General features: G+C 68.4%; 1 protein-coding gene across 4 annotated transcripts; it reads right to left on the bottom strand.

Annotated features, from left to right (window-relative positions):
* Positions 1-986: 986 nt before the first annotated feature.
* Positions 987-18,161, bottom strand: ZDHHC5 (zDHHC palmitoyltransferase 5). 4 transcript variants are annotated; one of them, XM_082058983.1, is made up of 13 exons: positions 12,752-12,768; positions 12,584-12,716; positions 10,765-11,926; positions 6,001-6,122; positions 5,468-5,625; positions 5,213-5,385; positions 5,013-5,115; positions 4,456-4,547; positions 4,241-4,373; positions 3,710-3,833; positions 2,812-2,924; positions 1,827-2,698; positions 987-1,510 (listed from the first exon to the last, which is right to left on the bottom strand). In XM_082058983.1, exons 3-13 carry the CDS (start codon positions 10,866-10,868, stop codon positions 1,348-1,350), a joined length of 2,157 nt encoding a protein of 718 aa, XP_081915109.1. In that variant the 5' UTR covers positions 10,869-11,926; positions 12,584-12,716; positions 12,752-12,768; the 3' UTR covers positions 987-1,347. The 4 variants fall into 4 exon arrangements, with proteins under 4 accessions (XP_081915109.1, XP_081915107.1, XP_081915108.1 ...); XM_082058981.1 differs by lacking the exons at positions 12,584-12,716; positions 12,752-12,768 and adding an exon at positions 18,019-18,161; XM_082058982.1 differs by having other exon boundaries at positions 12,584-12,780.
* Between the last annotated feature and the right edge of the window lie 219 nt (positions 18,162-18,380).

The raw sequence follows: 18,380 nt of genomic DNA, 5'->3' as shown, positions 1-18,380 counted from the left end.
CAGTGCTGCCCCGACGCGCCGTGCCCGGGGACGGGGACCGCGGCCGAGCTCCCGCCAGGGCGGGCAGAGCCCGGGCAGGGGCTCCTGCCTTGGCTTTGGCTGCTGGGCTGGGGCGAGGGGCTCTCGGTTCCTCCCCCCTCGTCCCCTGGGCTGGCAAGGACACGGGTACCCCGGAGAGGGACCGTGTGCCCGGGCGGCGGCTGCTGGCGGAGCAGCAGGACACAGCAGCTCCGGCCAGGCCGGGGTCCTGCTGCGCTCCCAGGAGCCTGAGCTGCGCCGGGCCCTGCCCGTCGCTCACCGAGGACTCGCCAGTACCGGAGCAGCCCGCCCGGGAGGCGCCTCCGCGGCGGTCGGGGCGGCTCGGTCCCGGACGCCGAACAAAGCACACGCACGCCGGCCGGGGCGGCTCATTAAATATCCTTTTATTCCTCCTTTTTAAAATGGCTAATAAGAATAAAAAACCAACGGCGTGGCGCTGCGGAGGCCACGGGGGAGATCGCCACGAGGGCTGCGTGGCGCCGGGCGCTCGCGGGGACGGGGGAACGGGGACGGGAGCGCTGGGCTCCTTGGCTGCGTTTTTGGCATGTGATGAGAAAAATATTGCTCTACGGGGCCGTGCCCGCCGCGCTCCCCTTCCCCACGGGAACAACCAACCGCGGACAGCGAGAAACCCGTCAGCCCCGCTCAAACAACACAAAACGAACAAAACCAGGGAAACCCACCAACACAAATCCCGGGAAACGGTAAAAGCCCAAAAACTGCGGGTGAGAAGGGGCGGCCCCGGGGCTGGAGCCTCACGAGTGAAGAGCCAGGAGGAGCCTCCTTGGCCAAAAGCACCTCGGGGGGGCGGGGGCAGCCCCCTGGGGACAGCAGCGCCACCAGCGCGGTCCGGCCGTACCCCCGTAGGGACAGGGACAAGCGGGACCAGGCCCTGGGCCGGGGATGGGCAGTTTCTTCCTCTCTCTGGGTAAGATATATAATTTCTGTGGGTTTTTTTAATATTTATATTTATATATATATAGATATTTATATATACACACACCTGGTAACTCAGAAAGAGAAAAAAAATAGAATCCGTAACAATAATAATAAAAAAAAGTATTCTGGTTTAAAAACAATCCATCCCTGCCCCGCCAGGCGAGCGAGCGCTTGCACGAGGCCCGCGGCGCCGGCCCCACCGCGGGGCGGGGGCTGCAGGACCTGCCCCCCCGGAGTCCTTGCTGGGGGACCAGCGGCCCCGCGCGGGCGTCACCCCCCGTTCTGGGGGCGGGAACGGCCACGTCCCCCGTCCGGCTGCTGGAGCCACAGTCCGGCGCTGAACGTCCCTGGGGGCGCGGGGGCGCCGCCTCATACCGAGATCTCGTAGGTGGTGCCCCCCACCCCAGAGACCTTCTTGACTCCCCCGCGGGTGGGGCTGCCCAGGGGCGCCTGCCCTGTGCCCGGGGCGGCCCCCAGGCTCTTGGGCTGCCCGTTGGACTTACTGTAGGCGGCTCGCAGCTGCAGCTCGTCCCTGCGGGAAGGACAGACGGACAGAGGGTCAGGAGGGGCTGCTGTCACGCCCGAGGGACCCCAGCCCTGCCCCCCCTCTGGCTCCCCGGGCGGGTACCATCTCTGTTCTGGGACAAGAGGGAGGAGAAAAAGGAACAAGAGGAGGGTTTTACTCTCCCCTCTCCCCGGTGAGGGGGGGTCACTGCTGCGGGTGCAGGGAAGGGGGGGCCGGAGGGGCTGCTGGGCGGTGGGGCAGTCCCGGGGCGTCCCAGGGTGAGGACCCCCCCTCCATGGCTCTGCAGACCCCCGCACGCGTGGCAGCTGGTGCCGGCACTTACTTTGGTGGCAGCAAGGGCTGCAAGGCCACCTCCTCCGGCTCGGGGCCGCCGGGCTGGCCCGCGGGTTTCTGGCTGCCGTAGGACAGGGACTTTCCGAGGTGGGGGGCGGCAGGCGGGTCGGGGGAGCCCAGGGACCGCGCCCGCAGCGCCGCGGGGGGCTCGGGCTTGCCGAAGCGCGGCGGGGCCGGGCGCGTCAGCGGGTTCTTGCCCAGCGGCGAGCGCTTGGAATCGTCCGAGGAGGAGCTGGTGCGCGGCGCGTTGCTGGAGCCCGGCGTCGACTGGATGCCCGAGTCCGGCTGCGCCGCGTCCTCGTCCCTGCCCGCGGCCGGCGGCTGCTGCAGCAGCTTCTCCCGCTCCTGGATGGAGGCCACGATGTGGCGGGAGAGGTTGTCATAGCGCACGGGCGAGGGCTCGCGCGGCACGGGCTTGGGGGGGCCGGCAAAGCGGCCGTGCAGGTCGGTCTCTCGCTGCTGGGCGATGCGCGCGGACAGGAAGGGCGAGGTGTAGCCCACGGGCGCCTCGGGCTCCGGCGCCGCCTGCACCGACTCGAAGTCGGGGCTGTCGGAGGGCGTGAGCAGGCTGTCGTAGGACAGGCTGCCGTTGCGCGTCTGGTTCACCAGGCTCTTGTAGGAGGTGGAGGTGGTGCCCTCGGAGCGGATGGACTGCAGCTGCCCCAGCTCAAAGCCCGTGCCCTGCGCCGACTTGAGGCTGGAGGAGCGGGAGCCGCTGGAGAGCGGGTCGAAGGGGAAGCTCTTGCCGAAGGTGGGCGAGCGGAAGCTCTCGGGCTCCAGGCTGGGCTCCGAGCGGTAGCTGGGCTTGTGGCCGCCCTCGCACATGGAGTTGGGCTCCTTCAGGCTGTTCACTCGGCTCAGCTGAGGGGCAGAGGCACGGGGGTCACCCGCAGAAAGACAGCGTCCCTGCAAAGCCCCGACCCCCCCAGCCAGGAACGCGCTGGCTCCCCGGCCCCGCCGCGGCACAGCCGTACCTTGGCGCTGGTGGAGTGGGGCAGGGCCGCCGAGCTGCTGCTGCTGCTGTAGCCAGGCCGGTACCTGTACATGGTGGGCGTGGGGGGGCTGTCCTTCCCTAGCAAGCTGCTGTCTGCGGGGGGAGAGAGACACTCAGACCGCGGCGGCTCCCGGGGAACGCCGTGCAGAGCCCCCTCCCTGCCCAAGAACCGGCTCTGAGCCTGGGGTGCACACACGGGGAGGCGGGGACGGGATGGCAGGCGGGTGAAACACAGTGGGATGGAAAACACGTCCCCGTGGCGCAGTGTGGGGCCGGCGCTGCCGTTCCCTGCCACAGCCCCGCAGGGTGGGCGCTGCCTGGAGGTGCCGGCGGGTGCCGGGTGCTCCGGAGCCGCCGGCTGCTCAGCTGCAGGTACCGCAGCCCCTTTCCAGGGGGACGGGAGAGCTGCGGAGACCCCGGCTGCTTCCAGCTCAGCCCTTCGCATCCCACCTCTCGCCAAGCCCACGCAGGAGCTCCCAGCGCTGCTCCGACGGCGCTCGGGGACGCGGAACGCGAGTCCGCAGCTGCTACAAAGGTGCTCTGCCGCTGAGCCCGGCCGCCGCCGCTTCGCCCCCTTCACCAGGGCGATGCTCCTGTGCCCGCTGCGGCACGGCAGCCTGCCCGTCGCAGCCACCGCGGCCTGCCCCAGCTTGGCACGGCTTCCTGCCCCCTCGCAGGGAGCAGCGCTGTCTGTGCGCAACCCCAGCGCACAGGGCCACGTGCACCAGCCCAGAAAGGCGGCACGTCCTGCTCCGCACCGGTGCCGATGTGCTCCGGGTCCGCCCTGCAGCCTGTTCCTGAGGCCCTGGCTCCTGCTCCGCCTGGCGCAGCCCTGGGCTCCCCTCCCAGCGCTGCCTGGCCCTGCGTGCCCTCCTTACCCTCGGTGGTGGCCAGGGTTAAGTGTGTCCTCAGGCCGGTGTAGCGGCTGAGGTCTGGCTTGGGTGGGGGTGGCGGCTCGGCGTCGGCAGACTGGCTCTCCGTCACCTCCAGGCTCCCCTTGGACTGCGGAGACAAAGCGCAGAGGAGATCAGGGGGCGCCGGGTCTCGCCCCCGGGCAGGGAGCGGCAGCAGCGCTGCGGGGGCTCCGGCTCCCCCCGGCATCCACCACTCTGAGCGCCTGCAGGCAGCACGTGCCGCCGGTGCTGGGACGTGCTGGGGAGGGGACACCCATGGGACGCCGCGAGGGCAAAGGACGGACGGGGAAGGGGACGGAGGGGGCAAAGCCTCATGTGGCTGCTGCCACATGGGGGGACGTGGTGTCCGTCCCACGGGGTCACAGAACGAGATGACACAGAGGGACGGGAAGGTGACAAGGCTCACTCGGTTCTTTACTCACGTATGCAGACTCGCAACCCTGGGCTGCGTGGAGGGTCCCAAGGTGGGGAGCACCGATCTCCCCCCATCCTCACCTTTGTCCTCTTCAGCTCAGTCTGGATACCGTTGTCCATGACCTTGACAGTGACCTGACCGTCCGACACGTCTGGCCGCAGGAAGGGGGGTCTCACCAGCACCGTCTGCTCAGCCTTGGGGCGCCCGAGGTACCTGGGGGAGGGTGTCAGGAGCCGCCGCCGGGGACAGGCGGTTCCCGGGGCTGTGGGGACATGGCCACGCGGGGACAGCTCACCTGGGGGCCGGGGAGCTGCAGAGCACCCGGCTGACGTTCTTACAGCAACCGTTGGTGAAGGGGTTGACGCCACCGCGGAACTTGCCTGTCACCTGCAGGACAAGGAGCATCGCAGCGCACAGGGGAGACCGGGACCCCAGGGGGATGGGGACCCAGGGAGCTCTGGTCCCACCGCCAGGCCAGGGACTCAGGTCTGCTCAGCTCCCTCAGGACAGTCCCCGAGGACAGAGACACCCGGAGATACCCCCTCCCCTTGCCAGGTCCCTGTCCCAAGGTTCAGCAGCCTTTGATGGGCACAAGCCCTTCCCCGGTGTCTGACTGGACGTTGCCTTGTCCCACGCCGCGCCCATTGCCTCTCGTCCCCCCAGAAGTGCCCGCCCGGCTCCGTGTCCCCACAGACCCCCGGGAGCGGCAGCGGGGACCGCCATGCCCAAGCTGCACCCAACCTCCCAGAGACACCTCCTGCTCTGGTCCCCAACCAGCTTGGTGACCGTCCCCTGATCCCACCCACCACGGCTGCCTGGTCGCGGGCCGCCCCAGCCGCCCCGCAGCCATACCTGCTCGTTGGTGGTGCGGCCCCTCGCCACCAGCACCACGTGGAACCCCGTAAGGCCAGCGACGGGAATGAAGAACAACCCGGCCACGCACATCACCACCATACTGCCACCGCCAGCTAAGGACGAGCCGCGGCCCTGCGGCGCGCACACCGTCCCCAAGCCCCCCTGCCCCAAAACCCCCGCCCGCCCGCAGAGGATACGTGACGGCCATGCGGACGCCGGAGAGCTCCTCCACCTGGTACAGCACGTAGAGCAGCCCGAAGCCGAAGACGCCCATGATGTGCGCGGTGAGCGACAGCAAGAAGAGGAAGAAGTAGCGGTAGTTGCGCCGCCCAATGCAGTTGTTGACCCAGGGGCAGTGATGATCAAACTCCTGCGGTGAGGGGACACGGTGAGGGGCTGCCGGGCTCTGCCGGGCGCTGCCGGGCGCTGCCGGGGCGCTGCCGGGTCCTCACCTCCACGCAGTTGTCGCAGACGCTGCAGTGGGAGCAGCGCGGCGGCCGGTAGAAGCGGCAGGTCGCGCACCACTTCATGCGCACCTGGATGCCCTTGATCTCCACCGTCTTGTAGAGCGGGGCTCGGAAGTCGTCCTCCTTGTCCTCGTCCTCCTCGGCTGGCGGGAAACGCCAGCGCAGCCGCGTGTCAGACACGGGCCCGCTGCCTCCTGCCCTCCCGTCCACCTCTGTCACCAGGCCCAGGGACCAGCCCACGCACCAGCAGAGGAGGGGGGGCTCTGCCAGGCCCTGCCCCCAAACCAAGACCCTCCTGAGCCCCAGGGACCCGATTCGGGTGCCAGGATTTATGCTGCTTCCATGCGCCGGTCCCATGGGCTGGGTGCTGCCCCCAAGCGATGTCCCCACGCCGTGTCCCCACCCGGTGCCCTGGGCGGGGCAGGGGCAGGGAGGGTCCTCCAGCCCTCGGGATCCCCCGTACCCCGAGGAAGGAGGCGGCTCCACCCGAGCCGTGTCCCAGGCAGAGCCGCACTCACCTCGCGGGAATATGCCGGGGTCCATGAAGGTGGCCATGCTGAAGTTGGCCAGCACGAAGAGGAAGACGACGGCATTGTAGGCGGGAATGACCGGGGAGACGTACAGGCTGAGCCCGGGGCACCTGCGGGCACAGGGGCAGTGGGCACGCTGGCGTGGTCCCCGCTCCCGCACAGCCCGGGCAGCGTCACCGAGCCCCGCGGGTCCCCGTGAGCAGCCCCGCGCGCCGGGGCGGCCTGGCCGGGGAGCCCCACCCCTGGCTCCGTGTCCGGGCTCCTGCCCAGGGGCTGTGGCCATTCCCTGCCACCAAATCGTCCCCCACCCTCAGCCAGTGCCCTCCACACGCAAAGCGGAGCTGCAGCTGCACCAGCCCGACCCCAGCTGTGCTCAGCCACCCTCGCGGAGCAGCCTCCAGGAAACCATCACACAACACCATCGTCACCCTTGGCCCCGCTGCCACGGGGAGCGCAGCAAGGGACTCGTCACCGTCCCCCGCGCGGCTGGGGACAGCGGGCTTCCCCGCGAGGCGCCACCGTAATTCCCTAATCTGCTTTGCCACGGGAGTTTAATCCGGCAGATCTAGGGCAGCATCTGTCCCTCCGTCCCCCCGCAGCGATAAGCGCAGGTGGATTTGGGCAGCGGGACCGCGGGGCCCGGCGGGCAGGGGACATATGGTGCCAGTGCCGTAATCCCGCAGCCCCGAGCGGGCAGAGGTGAAGGGGCGGGCGCGGGTCCCGTCCCCTCCTCCACCGCCACCCGCTGCAACTGGGCCGGGGACGGTGCCACCACCCGCCAGGCAGCTCCAGCGAGGGGGCTGGAGGAGCGAGCAGAGCTGCCGTGCGCCTGCCTGGGCAGGGCACGGGTGGGACAGGCACACCGGGCACCGGGCACCGCGCGGGGCACCAGGCGCCGGCCCCACAGGGACAGGGACAGGACAAGGCGGTGCCAGACACAGCGGGAGGGCAAATCCGCCGGGCTTTAGGGGACACCGGGCAGTGACACTGCGACAGGACCAAGCCCTGCTCTGCCTCCAGCACCCCGGCACAGGGCTGTGCCCACAGCTCTCTCCAAACCCCGCACCCCACCCCTCCCCGGGCACCTCGTGGGGCGGGAGCCTCGTCCCCCGGGGCACCTCGGGTGGTGCCACCAGCCCCATGTACCTGCGACACATCTGCAGGGCCTCCCCCGAGCTGTGCCCGGGGGCAGGGACGGCTCCAGCACAGCCCGGGGCACAGGCCCGGCCGGCTCAGCCGCCCGTGTCCCCTCCCGCGTCCCTCGGAGCCCGTCAGGCACTCCAGCTGCACTGTGGGACGGCTGCGAGAGCAGCAGCTCCAGCCCGCACCCCAAACCCTCTGAGCCTGCTCCGTGGAACCACGGGGGAACGGCACCGCGGGGAACGGCACCGGCACCGCGGGGAACCAACGCCACCGGCACCGCGGGGAACCAACGCCACCGGCACCGCGGCGAACCAACGCCACCGGCACCGCGGCGAACCAACGCCACCGGCACCGCGGCGAACCAACGCCACCGGCACCGCGGCGAACCAACGCCACCGGCACCGCGGCGAACCAACGCCACCGGCACCGCGGGGCCGGGACCCGAGCGAGGGATGAACACGCCAGTCGTGCCCGGCCCAGCTCCCCCAGCACAACCAGCACTGCTGGGAGCTGCACCAGCAGCCAGGGGCGCACACCCTGTGCCCTTGGGCTGCGCACCCACCACCTCTCTGGGCAGCCTGTGCCAGGGTCTCACCACCCCCACGGGGAAGAATTTCTTCCTCATCTCTCATCTAAATCTCCCCTCTATATCAGTTTAAAGCCATCACCCCTCAGCCTGTCACTACCCTTGTAAAAAGTGTGTCCTCATCTTCCCTATGAGCCTCCTTTGGGCACTGGAGGCTGCCTCGAGGTCTCCCGGAGCTTCTCCTCTCCAGCTGCACAGCCCAGCTCTCTCACCTGTCCCCAGCAGAGCTGCTCCAGCCTCGGGTCATTCCTGGGGCTGCTCTGGCCCCTCTGCAGCAGGTCCGTGTGTGTCCTGTGCTGAGGACCCGGAGCTGGACCAGCACTGCAGGGGGTCTCAGCGTCTGCCCCATCCCTGGAGACACCCCAGGCCAGAGCTGGTGACGACGTCCCTGCTCATGGCAGGGGGGGCACTGGGGAAGCTCTAAGGTCGCTCCCAACCCGAACCTTTCCGTGACTCCGTGCACCCCACCCGTGGGAGGGAACACGGCTCCTGCAGCGCAGGGAGCAAAGGTGCTGCCGATCCCCGGAACTGCCGTCATCAGCACCGGCTGCTCCTGGCTCTCGCTCCCCGGGAAGCACAGGGGCTGCAGGCCCTGCCGGGGCAGGAGGAGGAGGAGGAGGAGAAGGTGCCCATCATCACAGCCTCAGGCCTCAGAACTCTCCCAGATCCCTCTGCAGATGGGGACACGCAGCACGCCCATCACTGGGAGAGCTGTCCAGACTTGTCGCTGGCAGCGCATAAGAGAACCTGGGGAATCTCGGGCAAACTGAGTCATATCTGGATCCGAAACGGGCTTTTTGCCACCAGCCACGCCAGGAGAGCCCGTCACTGCCAGCCTGGCGCCCCCCCCTCTCCGCAGCCCCAGCGGCCCCTGCCCCGCCCCCAGGACCCCCCGCACTGTGCCGGGCTCCCCGTGCTGCCCCACGCCGGCGCGGACTCGGCCCTCGCCGCGGTGCCAACGGCCTGGCTGCACACGCAGCCCCGCGCACCACAGTCCCACCAGGCCAGGTCCCACCAGGGGCTTCTGTGCCACCGTGCGCTGGAGCCACCACCAGCTCCAGGGACAGCCACGTCCTGCCCTGGTGTCCCCTCCAGGCACCAGTGCTGGGAGAGGCCGGAGCTCCTGTCCCAAACGGGCGCCGATGCCCTGAGCCGTCCCGGCCACGGGGCCGGCAGGAACAGCTGGGGTCAGAGCTTTTACAGGTTCACCTAATTGCAATGAAGAGTTTGTACTCCACGGGCTCTTGCACAGCCCCAGAACTCCCGCAGGCTGACCGAGCGCCGGCTCTGGCGCGGGACGGAACCTCGTTCCGTGTCCCCGCATCCCAGCAGCTGGAGAAAAGCGTCTGGAGAAACGTATCGCTGGGAGTAACGCAACCCCCTGGCCAAACAGCCTGTGTGAAAGTGCACAGCGCCTTGCTCTGCTTGAGAGTTAATGTCATGTTTTAGTAGGTTAAATAACATCCACTGACCTACAATTAACACGACCCTGCCCAGGTGTTCCTGCTCTGAACAAACCTGCTCGGCAGCATTGGCTCCGGCGATGCTGACACGCGGCTGCCATCGGCCACCGCGGCAGCTCAGACAGGGCTGTCCCCAACACACAGCCTGTGTGACAATGCAGAGTCCCCGGGCTGTGACACAGCTGCTCAGAGACGCTGCCGCTGCAGCCCCTGGAGCAGCCGCGCAGACCCAGAGACTCCCTGCGAGCGTCTGACAGCCCGGAGCAGCCAAACCCCCACCGGGCTGCCAAACCCCCACCAGAGCAGCCAAACCCCCACCGGGCTGCCAAACCCCCACCGGAGCAGCCAAACCCCCACCAGAGCAGCCAAACCCCCACCGGAGCAGCCAAACCCCCACCGGGCTGACAAACCCCCACCGGGCTGACAAACCCCCACCGGAGCAGCCAAACCCCCACCAGGCTGACAAACCCCTACCGGAGCAGCCAAACCCCCACCGGAGCAGCCAAACCCCTACCGGAGCAGCCAAACCCCCACCGGAGCAGCCAAACCCCCACCGGAGCAGCCAAACCCCCACCGGGCTGACAAACCCCTACCGGAGCAGCCAAACCCCCACCAGGCTGCCAAACCCCCACCGGGCTGCCAGCGCTGCCAGACACCGTGTCCCGGCGGGCCGGGCCGGGCCGGCCGCGCTGCTGAGCGACGCCACCAGCTGCTCTGTCCTCACGGGGCAAACGGAACTGCCCGGCCCCGGTGCTCAGGTTACCTACCGTGTTGTTGCCCGGCTGTTGCCAGGCGCTGGAGCCACGGTGACCTTGCAGCGCAGCAGTCACCACAGCCGAGAAGGAGTTGCCTCCCGCGGCAAAACCCCTCAGCAGGGAGAGCTCTGGCCGGGGTGTGGGGACAGGTGTCCCACAAGAGCAAGGGACAGGGCGGGGGTCACCTCCCTCTGCACCAGCCATGGCCCTCCCGCCAAGGAAGCGACCGGGCAGGGAGGGGAACAGAGCCGGCACCCCGGGCAGCAGCGGAACCACTCCAAGCCCAACATCGACAGCAGGAGCAAGAGACCACACAGGGGTCAGAGTCCTGCTCCTTGAACTTTCCTTTGTGGCTCACAAATCAGTTATGAAACTCTAAAATAACCAGGAGCCCGCCGCAGTCCACCAAACCCCTTCATGGAGCTCCAAAGGTGACAGTTCCCTGCACCATTATCCAGCTGTGAGTCACACACCGATGCCCAGCACGGCGGAGTTGTGCAAGCGCTCGGTGACAGGAGGAGCAGCTGCCAGGAGCTGAGCTGAGCACGGTGCCTCGTCAGGACCCAACGCGCGCCCGGCCTCGGGCTCGCCCACGGGACACCCTGTGAGACGCGCCCAGCCGCGGCTGAGCCGCTCCACGGGCCGCGGAGCCCCCGCACCGACCCTCCTCCGCACCGCGAGCACCACGGCCCCGTCAGCCCGCCCAGAAGCGCCAGCTCCCCCCGCTGCCCCCGCGGTCCCCGCCCCGGGTGCCGGACCTGCGTGCCCCCTCCCGCCCCGCCCGGGTGCAGCCGCTGGGACTCACGTGAAGGCAAAGAAGAGGGTGGTGGCTCCCACTAGGAAGACGGCGGCAGCCGAGACCGGGACGTACTTGCTGGGTTTGAATCTCTTTCCCGACGCTGCTGGCATGTTGGAGCTGTGGCGGGGGGTCCGCCCCGCAGCATAGCCCAGGCCCGCGGAGCCAGAGCCGGGCGAGAAGGGGAGGGCAGTGGGACGCAGCCGAGTCCCCGCAGAGGAGCCCGGCTACACGCTGCCCCGCCGGAGACAACGGGCGCGGGGAACGGGGGTTAAAAACATTAAAAGCTCAGAGCAGAAAACTGGATTTGTCTTTAAAACCGTTGGGGCAGGAATGCCCAGAGCCCCCGCGGCTGCCCTCAGCCGGGCACCACCCGCTAACGCCGGGCCCGGGGGCCGAGGTGGCCGCGGGGCTCACCAGGACGGGACCAGCGATGTGTGGGATGGGCCACGGTCCTGCCCAGGCAGCGCCCCGGGAAACAGCACGGAATCGGTCACTTCTGGCTGGAAAGCCACTTCTCCTTTCTAATCTGCTGGGACGCCCGCAGCCCCTCGGCTGCCGCACGGAGCGGGGTCTGGCAAGCGATCCGGTTCCTCACCGCGCGCCTCCCCCTCGCTGGGGGCACAGAAACACTCTCCCTGATCTCCCCAGGATCCCAGGCTGGCTGGCGGTGGCCGTTTAATTTTATTTATTCTCTCTTGACTGTTAAAGCCGAGGAACAGCTGGTGCAAGGTTGAGCTGTAAATCCCTTTCTTGCCAGGGGGGCGGGAGGGGAAGGTCCAGCCGATTGTGCGTTTGCTCCTCTTCCTACTCGTTCCTTTCTCCTGACCCCCCCGGCCTTTCCGCAGGCTCCGTATCCACTCGGTGGGTAGGAATCGGCAGGAATTTCATCAAATCCTTTCTGCCGCAACCATGTCCGAGCAGCGCAGGGCAGGCTGGCGCGGAGAGCTGGGGGGACGCTCCTCACAGCCCCGGGAGACGACGGACGGTGGCAACAGCGCCGGACAGGGCTGGCTGACCCATGGCCCGAGCGGCGCGGGGACGACCTGCTTGCTCCAAACTGCTTCGCTTTTTCCACCAGTAAAATTCTGCTTCATTAATCCATTAGTCTTTTAAAAAAAACAACTACATAAAATCATTAAAACTTGAAATCTGGTACACGACACCTCACCTAGGGAAAAAAGAAAATAAATTAATAAGGCACAAGAAGAGACGCGGCCATGTAAACACAGTCACTGAAGTAACGCCGAGCTCGCCGGGACACGGAGCAGGCGCTTGCTGGAAGATGGAAACAGCATCTGGGAGATGTAAAACCCCGATGGCAAGTCCCAGCCCGCGAGACGCCGATCCCGGCTGTGACACAGCGGCACCGCAGCCCCGGCCTGTCCCCGGCACGGCCGGCCCTGCCCGCGGCCGCAGCGCCCAGCGGTGACAGCCCCGGGCCCGCCCCACGCCTCCCGGCTGAGCCCCGGCTGGGACCAGGGACCCCACGGCCTCTCGCCCAGCGCCCCCCCGCAGGCCCGGCGCCAGAGAACGGCACCGGAGCAAGGGCCTGGGCAGAGGGCCGGAGGCTCCACGCAGGGTGGAGGTGGCGGGAGGGACAGGCAGGAATCCGGTCCCTTCCCTGGGGCGCAGCGAGCAGGGACACCGGCCACTCAGACACAGGGACCCGCAGCTCCGGGCTGAGGGAGCCGGGGTCTCCCAGGGACCCCCACGGTTTAGGGAGCCCTGGGGAACGCGCCAGCCTGGGCCGAGCCTGAGGACACGCGAGGGAGCGCAACGGAAAACACAGAGAAACTGCTTGGAAATGGCCGCGGGAGGCACCAACCTGCTCCAAAGCCCAGACACCGAGAGCCCATCACAGCTCGGGGACGAGCCAGGCACCGATTGTACTGCACCGATTGTAACGGTGCAGCAGCCCGCCTGGATCCACCACCGACTGTAACTGTACAGCAGCCCGCCTGGATCCACCGATTGTAACCGTACAGCAGCCCGCCTGGATCCACCACCGACTGTAACCGTACAGCAGCCCGCCTGGATCCACCACCGACTGTAACCGTACAGCAGCCCGCCTGGATCCACCGATTGTAACCGTACAGCAGCCCGCCTGGATCCACCACCGACTGTAACTGTACAGCAGCCCGCCTGGATCCACCAATTGTAACCGTACAGCAGCCCGCCTGGATCCACCACCGACTGTAACTGTACAGCAGCCCGCCTGGATCCACCACCGACTGTAACCGTACAGCAGCCCGCCTGGATCCACCACCGACTGTAACTGTACAGCAGCCCGCCTGGATCCACCACCGACTGTAACTGTACAGCAGCCCGCCTGGATCCACCGATTGTAACCGTACAGCAGCCCGCCTGGATCCACCACCGACTGTAACCGTACAGCAGCCCGCCTGGATCCACCACCGACTGTAACCGTACAGCAGCCCGCCTGGATCCACCACCGACTGTAACCGTACAGCAGCCCGCCTGGATCCACCACCGACTGTAACTGTACAGCAGCCCACCTGGATCCACCACCGACTGTAACCGTACAGCAGCCCGCCTGGATCCACCACCGACTGTAACCGTACAGCAGCCCGCCTGGATCCACCACCGACTGTAACTGTACAGCCCCCCCACCCTGTCCCCTTCCACGCCGCTGTCCCCCGTAGCGCACGGCGTGTCCGCAGCTGCCGCACGGTGCCACAGGTGCCGCAGCTGCCGCACGGTGCCGATGCTTCCGCTCTCTCCTCCTCGCGTTCTCCTCTCCTGCCTCTCAAGGTGTTTTTCTTCAGGGTGGACAGGAAAGTATCTGGTGCTGACTAAACTCTGCTGAAGGCAGAGAGAACTGCAGCACAAAATTAGAGGCGCGTTTAATGACAGGAGCACGTTACAATTAGATCGGTTCAGTCACAATCAGGGCGTCAGTCACCTGGGCTGACTGACGAGGAACCCCCTCCTGCTGAGCTGCTCTTCCTTCGCAGGAACGAAGCTCAACTGCTCAAAGCCCTTTTTCTGGCCCGTGTGACGGAGGGGACGCCCGGCACAGGACGGGGTGACGCTCAGGAGCCACCAGGAAAGCTGCGGTGTCACCCGCAGCAGCTCTCGGCCGCGATGAGTTGGCCAGCACGGAGCTGGGCTGTGACGAGAGGCCAGCGGCACCCGGCACACGGGGACGCGGCCGGCGCCCGCAGCCAAGAACCCGGTGTCCACAGCACGGGCGGGCAGCGATCCCAGGGATGGGTTACCAGGAAGTTAAACACGACATCGCTGCTAATCACTTCAGCAGCAGCAATCTGCTACGCACTGGTCTGCTGCAGCGGAACACCCCGGCCCTTTGAAAGGCTCCGCCGTGAACACCAGCCACGCCTGGAACTCGAGCAGATCCTGCCCGGGCGGAGCCTTCTCGGCAGCGCGGTCCCCGTCCAGCGCGCCGTGCCCCTGCGGCCAGGCTCCCGAACCCCGTCCCTCGAGGGACCTGCCCCGGCCGCTCCCCGTGGCGACGGGGCAGGAACCGCAGTGCCCTGACCCCGAGGTCTGCGCACCCGGCGCAGCGCAGCAGGAACGCCGGGAGCAAGAGCCAGCCCCCACCACAGAAACAACGTGCGAGTTGAGGTACCTGCCGAGGGACCGTCCGCCTGAGCAAGCGCCACGCGCGGGGGGAGCCCCAAGAGCTGCCACTGGGGACACCCAGCGAGACGTGACACAAACACAGCCCCCAGCTCCCTGCTGCCTTCGCCCGAGAACGACCCCACAGCTCACCAAACCTGCGCAGGGCCGTGAGCCCCCGAGCCCCGGCACCGCCTGCGCCCGCGGCCGAGGCCAAGACTCCGGCCCCGACCCGGCGGAGCAGGTCCCGACCCCCATGGTTGGAACGCCGGCTGCTGAAGCCACCGAGGTGCAGCACGGCAGGTTCTCTGCTGGGCAACCTTCAACGTACCTTCTTCTCTTTGGGCTAAACCACGTCACCCCGACCATCCTCGTCATTCGCCCCAATGTGCAGGAGAAACACCAGCAAAACCCGCCCGACTTCCCACGACGGTGCCAATTCACACCATGCTCACATTGATTCTCCAAACAGGCGCTTCCTTCCCCCGCAGCCCTACAACCCACCTCCCCCCAGTCCACCACCCCATCTCCCTTCTTTCCAAACCCTTCGTCCCCATCCACGAAAGCCCCTCAGACTGTTCCCAGCGGCACACGGGCTCTGCCCCAGTCCCGCTGCCCCTTCCGGCCCCACCTGCCCTCGGCGCAGCCCTGCTCCTGCCTCCCCCGCCCGACTCTGCCGGGCACGTGGCACCGGTGACTTCCCTTTCCCTCTCCACCTGTTCTTCCAAGCCCAGCACCCCGTTTCCAGGGCATTTTCCCAGCCCCGCTCAGCTCAGCCGCCTCCGGAGCTCCCCAGCGGAAGGGCTCCGGCCATCTCTCCTCACCGCTCCTGAGCACTTCCCTACCCTTTCAATTCCTTCTCTCAGGACGTCTGCGAGCGCGACTGCTGTCACCTCCATCTCCTTCAGTCCCAGTCTCCTTTCCTTTGGCTGAGGTCCTGTAAAGTCTCACTACAACCTCCTCTTGCTCCAGCACCCATTTCCCGAAGCCCCGCACCCCTCCCGCACTGCTGCAAACCCTCGGCTCACCGGCTCCTCCAGCCACCTGCCCAGACGTAGCCTGCAGAGTTGGTGCTTTGTGGCTTAATCTTCCTGCAGCATCAGACAGGACAGGAAAACACGCTGCACCGGGCCCTCCCCACCTCTGCCGGGCGAGGAAAAACACGTGTAACCAGCTCACAACATTCCCTTCCTTATTTCAGCCGCTGTCGACAACCACCGCGGCTGCTCGGCGCTCCTGCCCCGGCAGGAGGAACACGCCACCGCCACCGTCACCACGAGCTTCCCTGGACACGCCGCGTTCCGCAGCGCCCGCGCAGGAGAAAGTTCACTCTCGGCTGCCGGTTCCTCGCCGTGCGTCACGTCCCCGCGATCGCAGCGCGTTCCCACGGCACGGCCAGACAAACAGCTCCCGCCACGTGAGGCGGCGCCCAGCGGGCAGACCGGCCCGGCACAGGCACGATGTGCTCTACCCGCTCCCACCTTGATTTGATCAGCTACCGCGGGGACACGCGGGAAGCCCGCCCCGAGCTCGCTGCCGCGCTCAGCGCGGCACCCCGGCCCCAGGCAGACGGGCGCCCGAGCGGGGACCCCGCTGCCCACCGCGCTCCCCCTGCGCACTCCAGTGCTGCACAACCAGCTCCCGCCTGCCACCAAGGTTTAACACTCACGATGCGCAGAGAGAGCAAAGTGCTCTCAGACCTGCTGGCCAGTGACACAACTGGACCGGAGCAAACGTCCCAGGCCAGGGGACACGGGGACATCGCCTCTCTGCCATCATCTCCACGAGCCGGGCCGGGGCTCCCGCTGGCACCCACTGCCGCGGGGGCTTGCCGTGACCACGGAACCCGCAGCCAGAGCCAACGAGGGCTTTACTGAGCCCAGACAACGGGGCTGGACACGGGCTGCACAATCGAAGGCAAAGCCCGGGGCGCCACAGGTCGGGTGGGCAAACACCGAGAGCCCCACCGAGAGCCCAACGCCGCCGGAACCCGCGGGCTCTCCCCGCAGACACAGTTTTCTGATCACCCGCGCCGCAGTGACACAGAACTCAGGCGTATTGTGCTGAGCACTGTACGTGAATGGGAGCTCCTGCCTCAAAGAGGCGATGTGGTGGCACTTTCCTGCTTTAATCCACAAGGCAGGTTCCAGGCTGTGCTGGCTCCAGGCGAGCGGCCTGGCCTCTCCGCAGGGAGACGCACGGGTTTCCAGCAGAACAAGATACAGAAGACGGACGAGTATTCTGTTGCAGACAGCAGCTCGAAGGCCAGCACCCGCTCCGTGCTGAGCTCCTGGCCAGGCTTACAGCATCCCACCCTCCTTCCTCCGCCTCCCTGCCGCTTTACACGGGATTAGCCCCGTTTTACGGGCAGAGGGGGCAGGAGAACGTCTCATCCGCCACGGCCGCCTCTCACCGTGCACCACGGTGAGGGACAACCCGGCCGCTCGCCACTGCATTATGAGACAACGGTCAGCAACGGAGCACAGGCACAGCGAGATGTGACTGTCCCCAAACAGGCGTCACAGCGGCCCTGTTGGACCCCTCAGCTCCACCTCATCACCAGCTTCTGCACCTCCAGCTGGGGCTCGTACCCCAGAAGTCAACAGGAACAAACGCTGTGCTGCAGAGCAACCGCTCCCTCGGCCACGGGCACCAAAGCGGCAACTACATTAAGCCCACTAAGACAGGCCAAGATCAGCTCTCCTCATTTTGATCTAGACAAGGCTCGAGTTGTTCTTCATATGCCCCAAAACACTCAGCAGCACCCCTCATGGAACAGCCCATTTCCCCGTGTACCCCACTCAGCTCCCGGGAACACCGCAGCGCGGGACGCGGCGGCAGCCGACCCTGTCCGGAGCAGCGCTGGGGCCGATCCCACCTCGGGGAGAGGGGCCCAGCACCGACACAGCCGGCCGGGGCTCGCACGCCTCCCGCTCAGAGCGGGGACTCGGGGAGCGCGGCCGAGCGGCCGCCGGCCCAGCCCAGCGCCGCGGACACGGCGCCGAACGAGCTCCGGGAGGACGCGCTGGGCTCTGCCCCGCGGCCTGGGCACCGCGACACGGGCCCTTCCGAACGGGGCACCGGGGCAGCCCCGGGCACGGGCAGCCGACGTGTCCCGGGGATCATGCCCGGCTGCCCCGGGCACGGCCCCTCCCGGCGCTCCCGCCGCTGCCCAAGGTCGCGCTCGGCCCGCCCCGGTCCGGGGCAACGTCCCGCCGGGCCGGGCGGTAACACGGAGCAGGGCCCGCTCCGGGGGAAGGCACCGGGGCGGAACGGCGCCGCGGGCCCCGGGCACGCCCGAGCGCCGGGCGGCGGGGCTGCTCGGGCCGGGCCCCGCTCCGTGAGGCGGGGCGGGCCGGGAAGGGGCCGGTCCCGCCGCGGGGCCGGGCAGGACGCTCGCCGCGGGGTCCCCAGGCGAGCACGGCCCGGCTCGAGCCGCGCTCGGGGCGGCGGCAGCGGGGAGGAGCCGCAGGGGCGGCCCGGGCCGGCGGGACTGCGGCGGGAGGGGCGGCCGGGAGCCGGGCCCGGGGCGGCGCGGACCGGCCGGCGGGGCGGGGGCAGCCGGGCCCGCGCGGCGGAGCCGGGGCCGGGGGAGAGGGCGGCGGGACGGGCCGGGGCCGCGCGGGAGGGGCGGGGCGGGCCCGCGGCCACGTGACTCACCGACGGCGGCGGGAGGCCGCGAGCGCGCGGCGGACGCTCCGGGGCACGATCCGTCGCCGCGCTGGGCGGCCGGGCACGACGTCACGGGCACGACGTCACGGCCGCGCCTGCGCACGGCGCGGCGCCCTCGCGCGCCCCCGCCGCCGCTCCTCATTGGCCGCCGCGCGGTGAGCCGGCCGGAAGGGGCGAGGCGCGTGAGCGGGAGAGAGGCGGGGGCGGCCGGGGGCGCGCGTACGTCACAGGGGGCGGGGCACAGGCCGCGGACGGCGCGTGCGCGGACCGTACCACGTGCGGCGGGGGGAGCAGACGCTGCGCACTGCGGGGGCGGGGCCGGGGCGGGGCCGGCCGCTCCCTCACACAGA

This window comes from Streptopelia decaocto (assembly GCF_964273445.1).
Source record: "Streptopelia decaocto genome assembly, chromosome: 7".
Classification (NCBI taxonomy): Eukaryota; Metazoa; Chordata; class Aves; order Columbiformes; family Columbidae; genus Streptopelia; species Streptopelia decaocto.
This window is presented reverse-complemented; position numbering and strand designations above follow the sequence as displayed.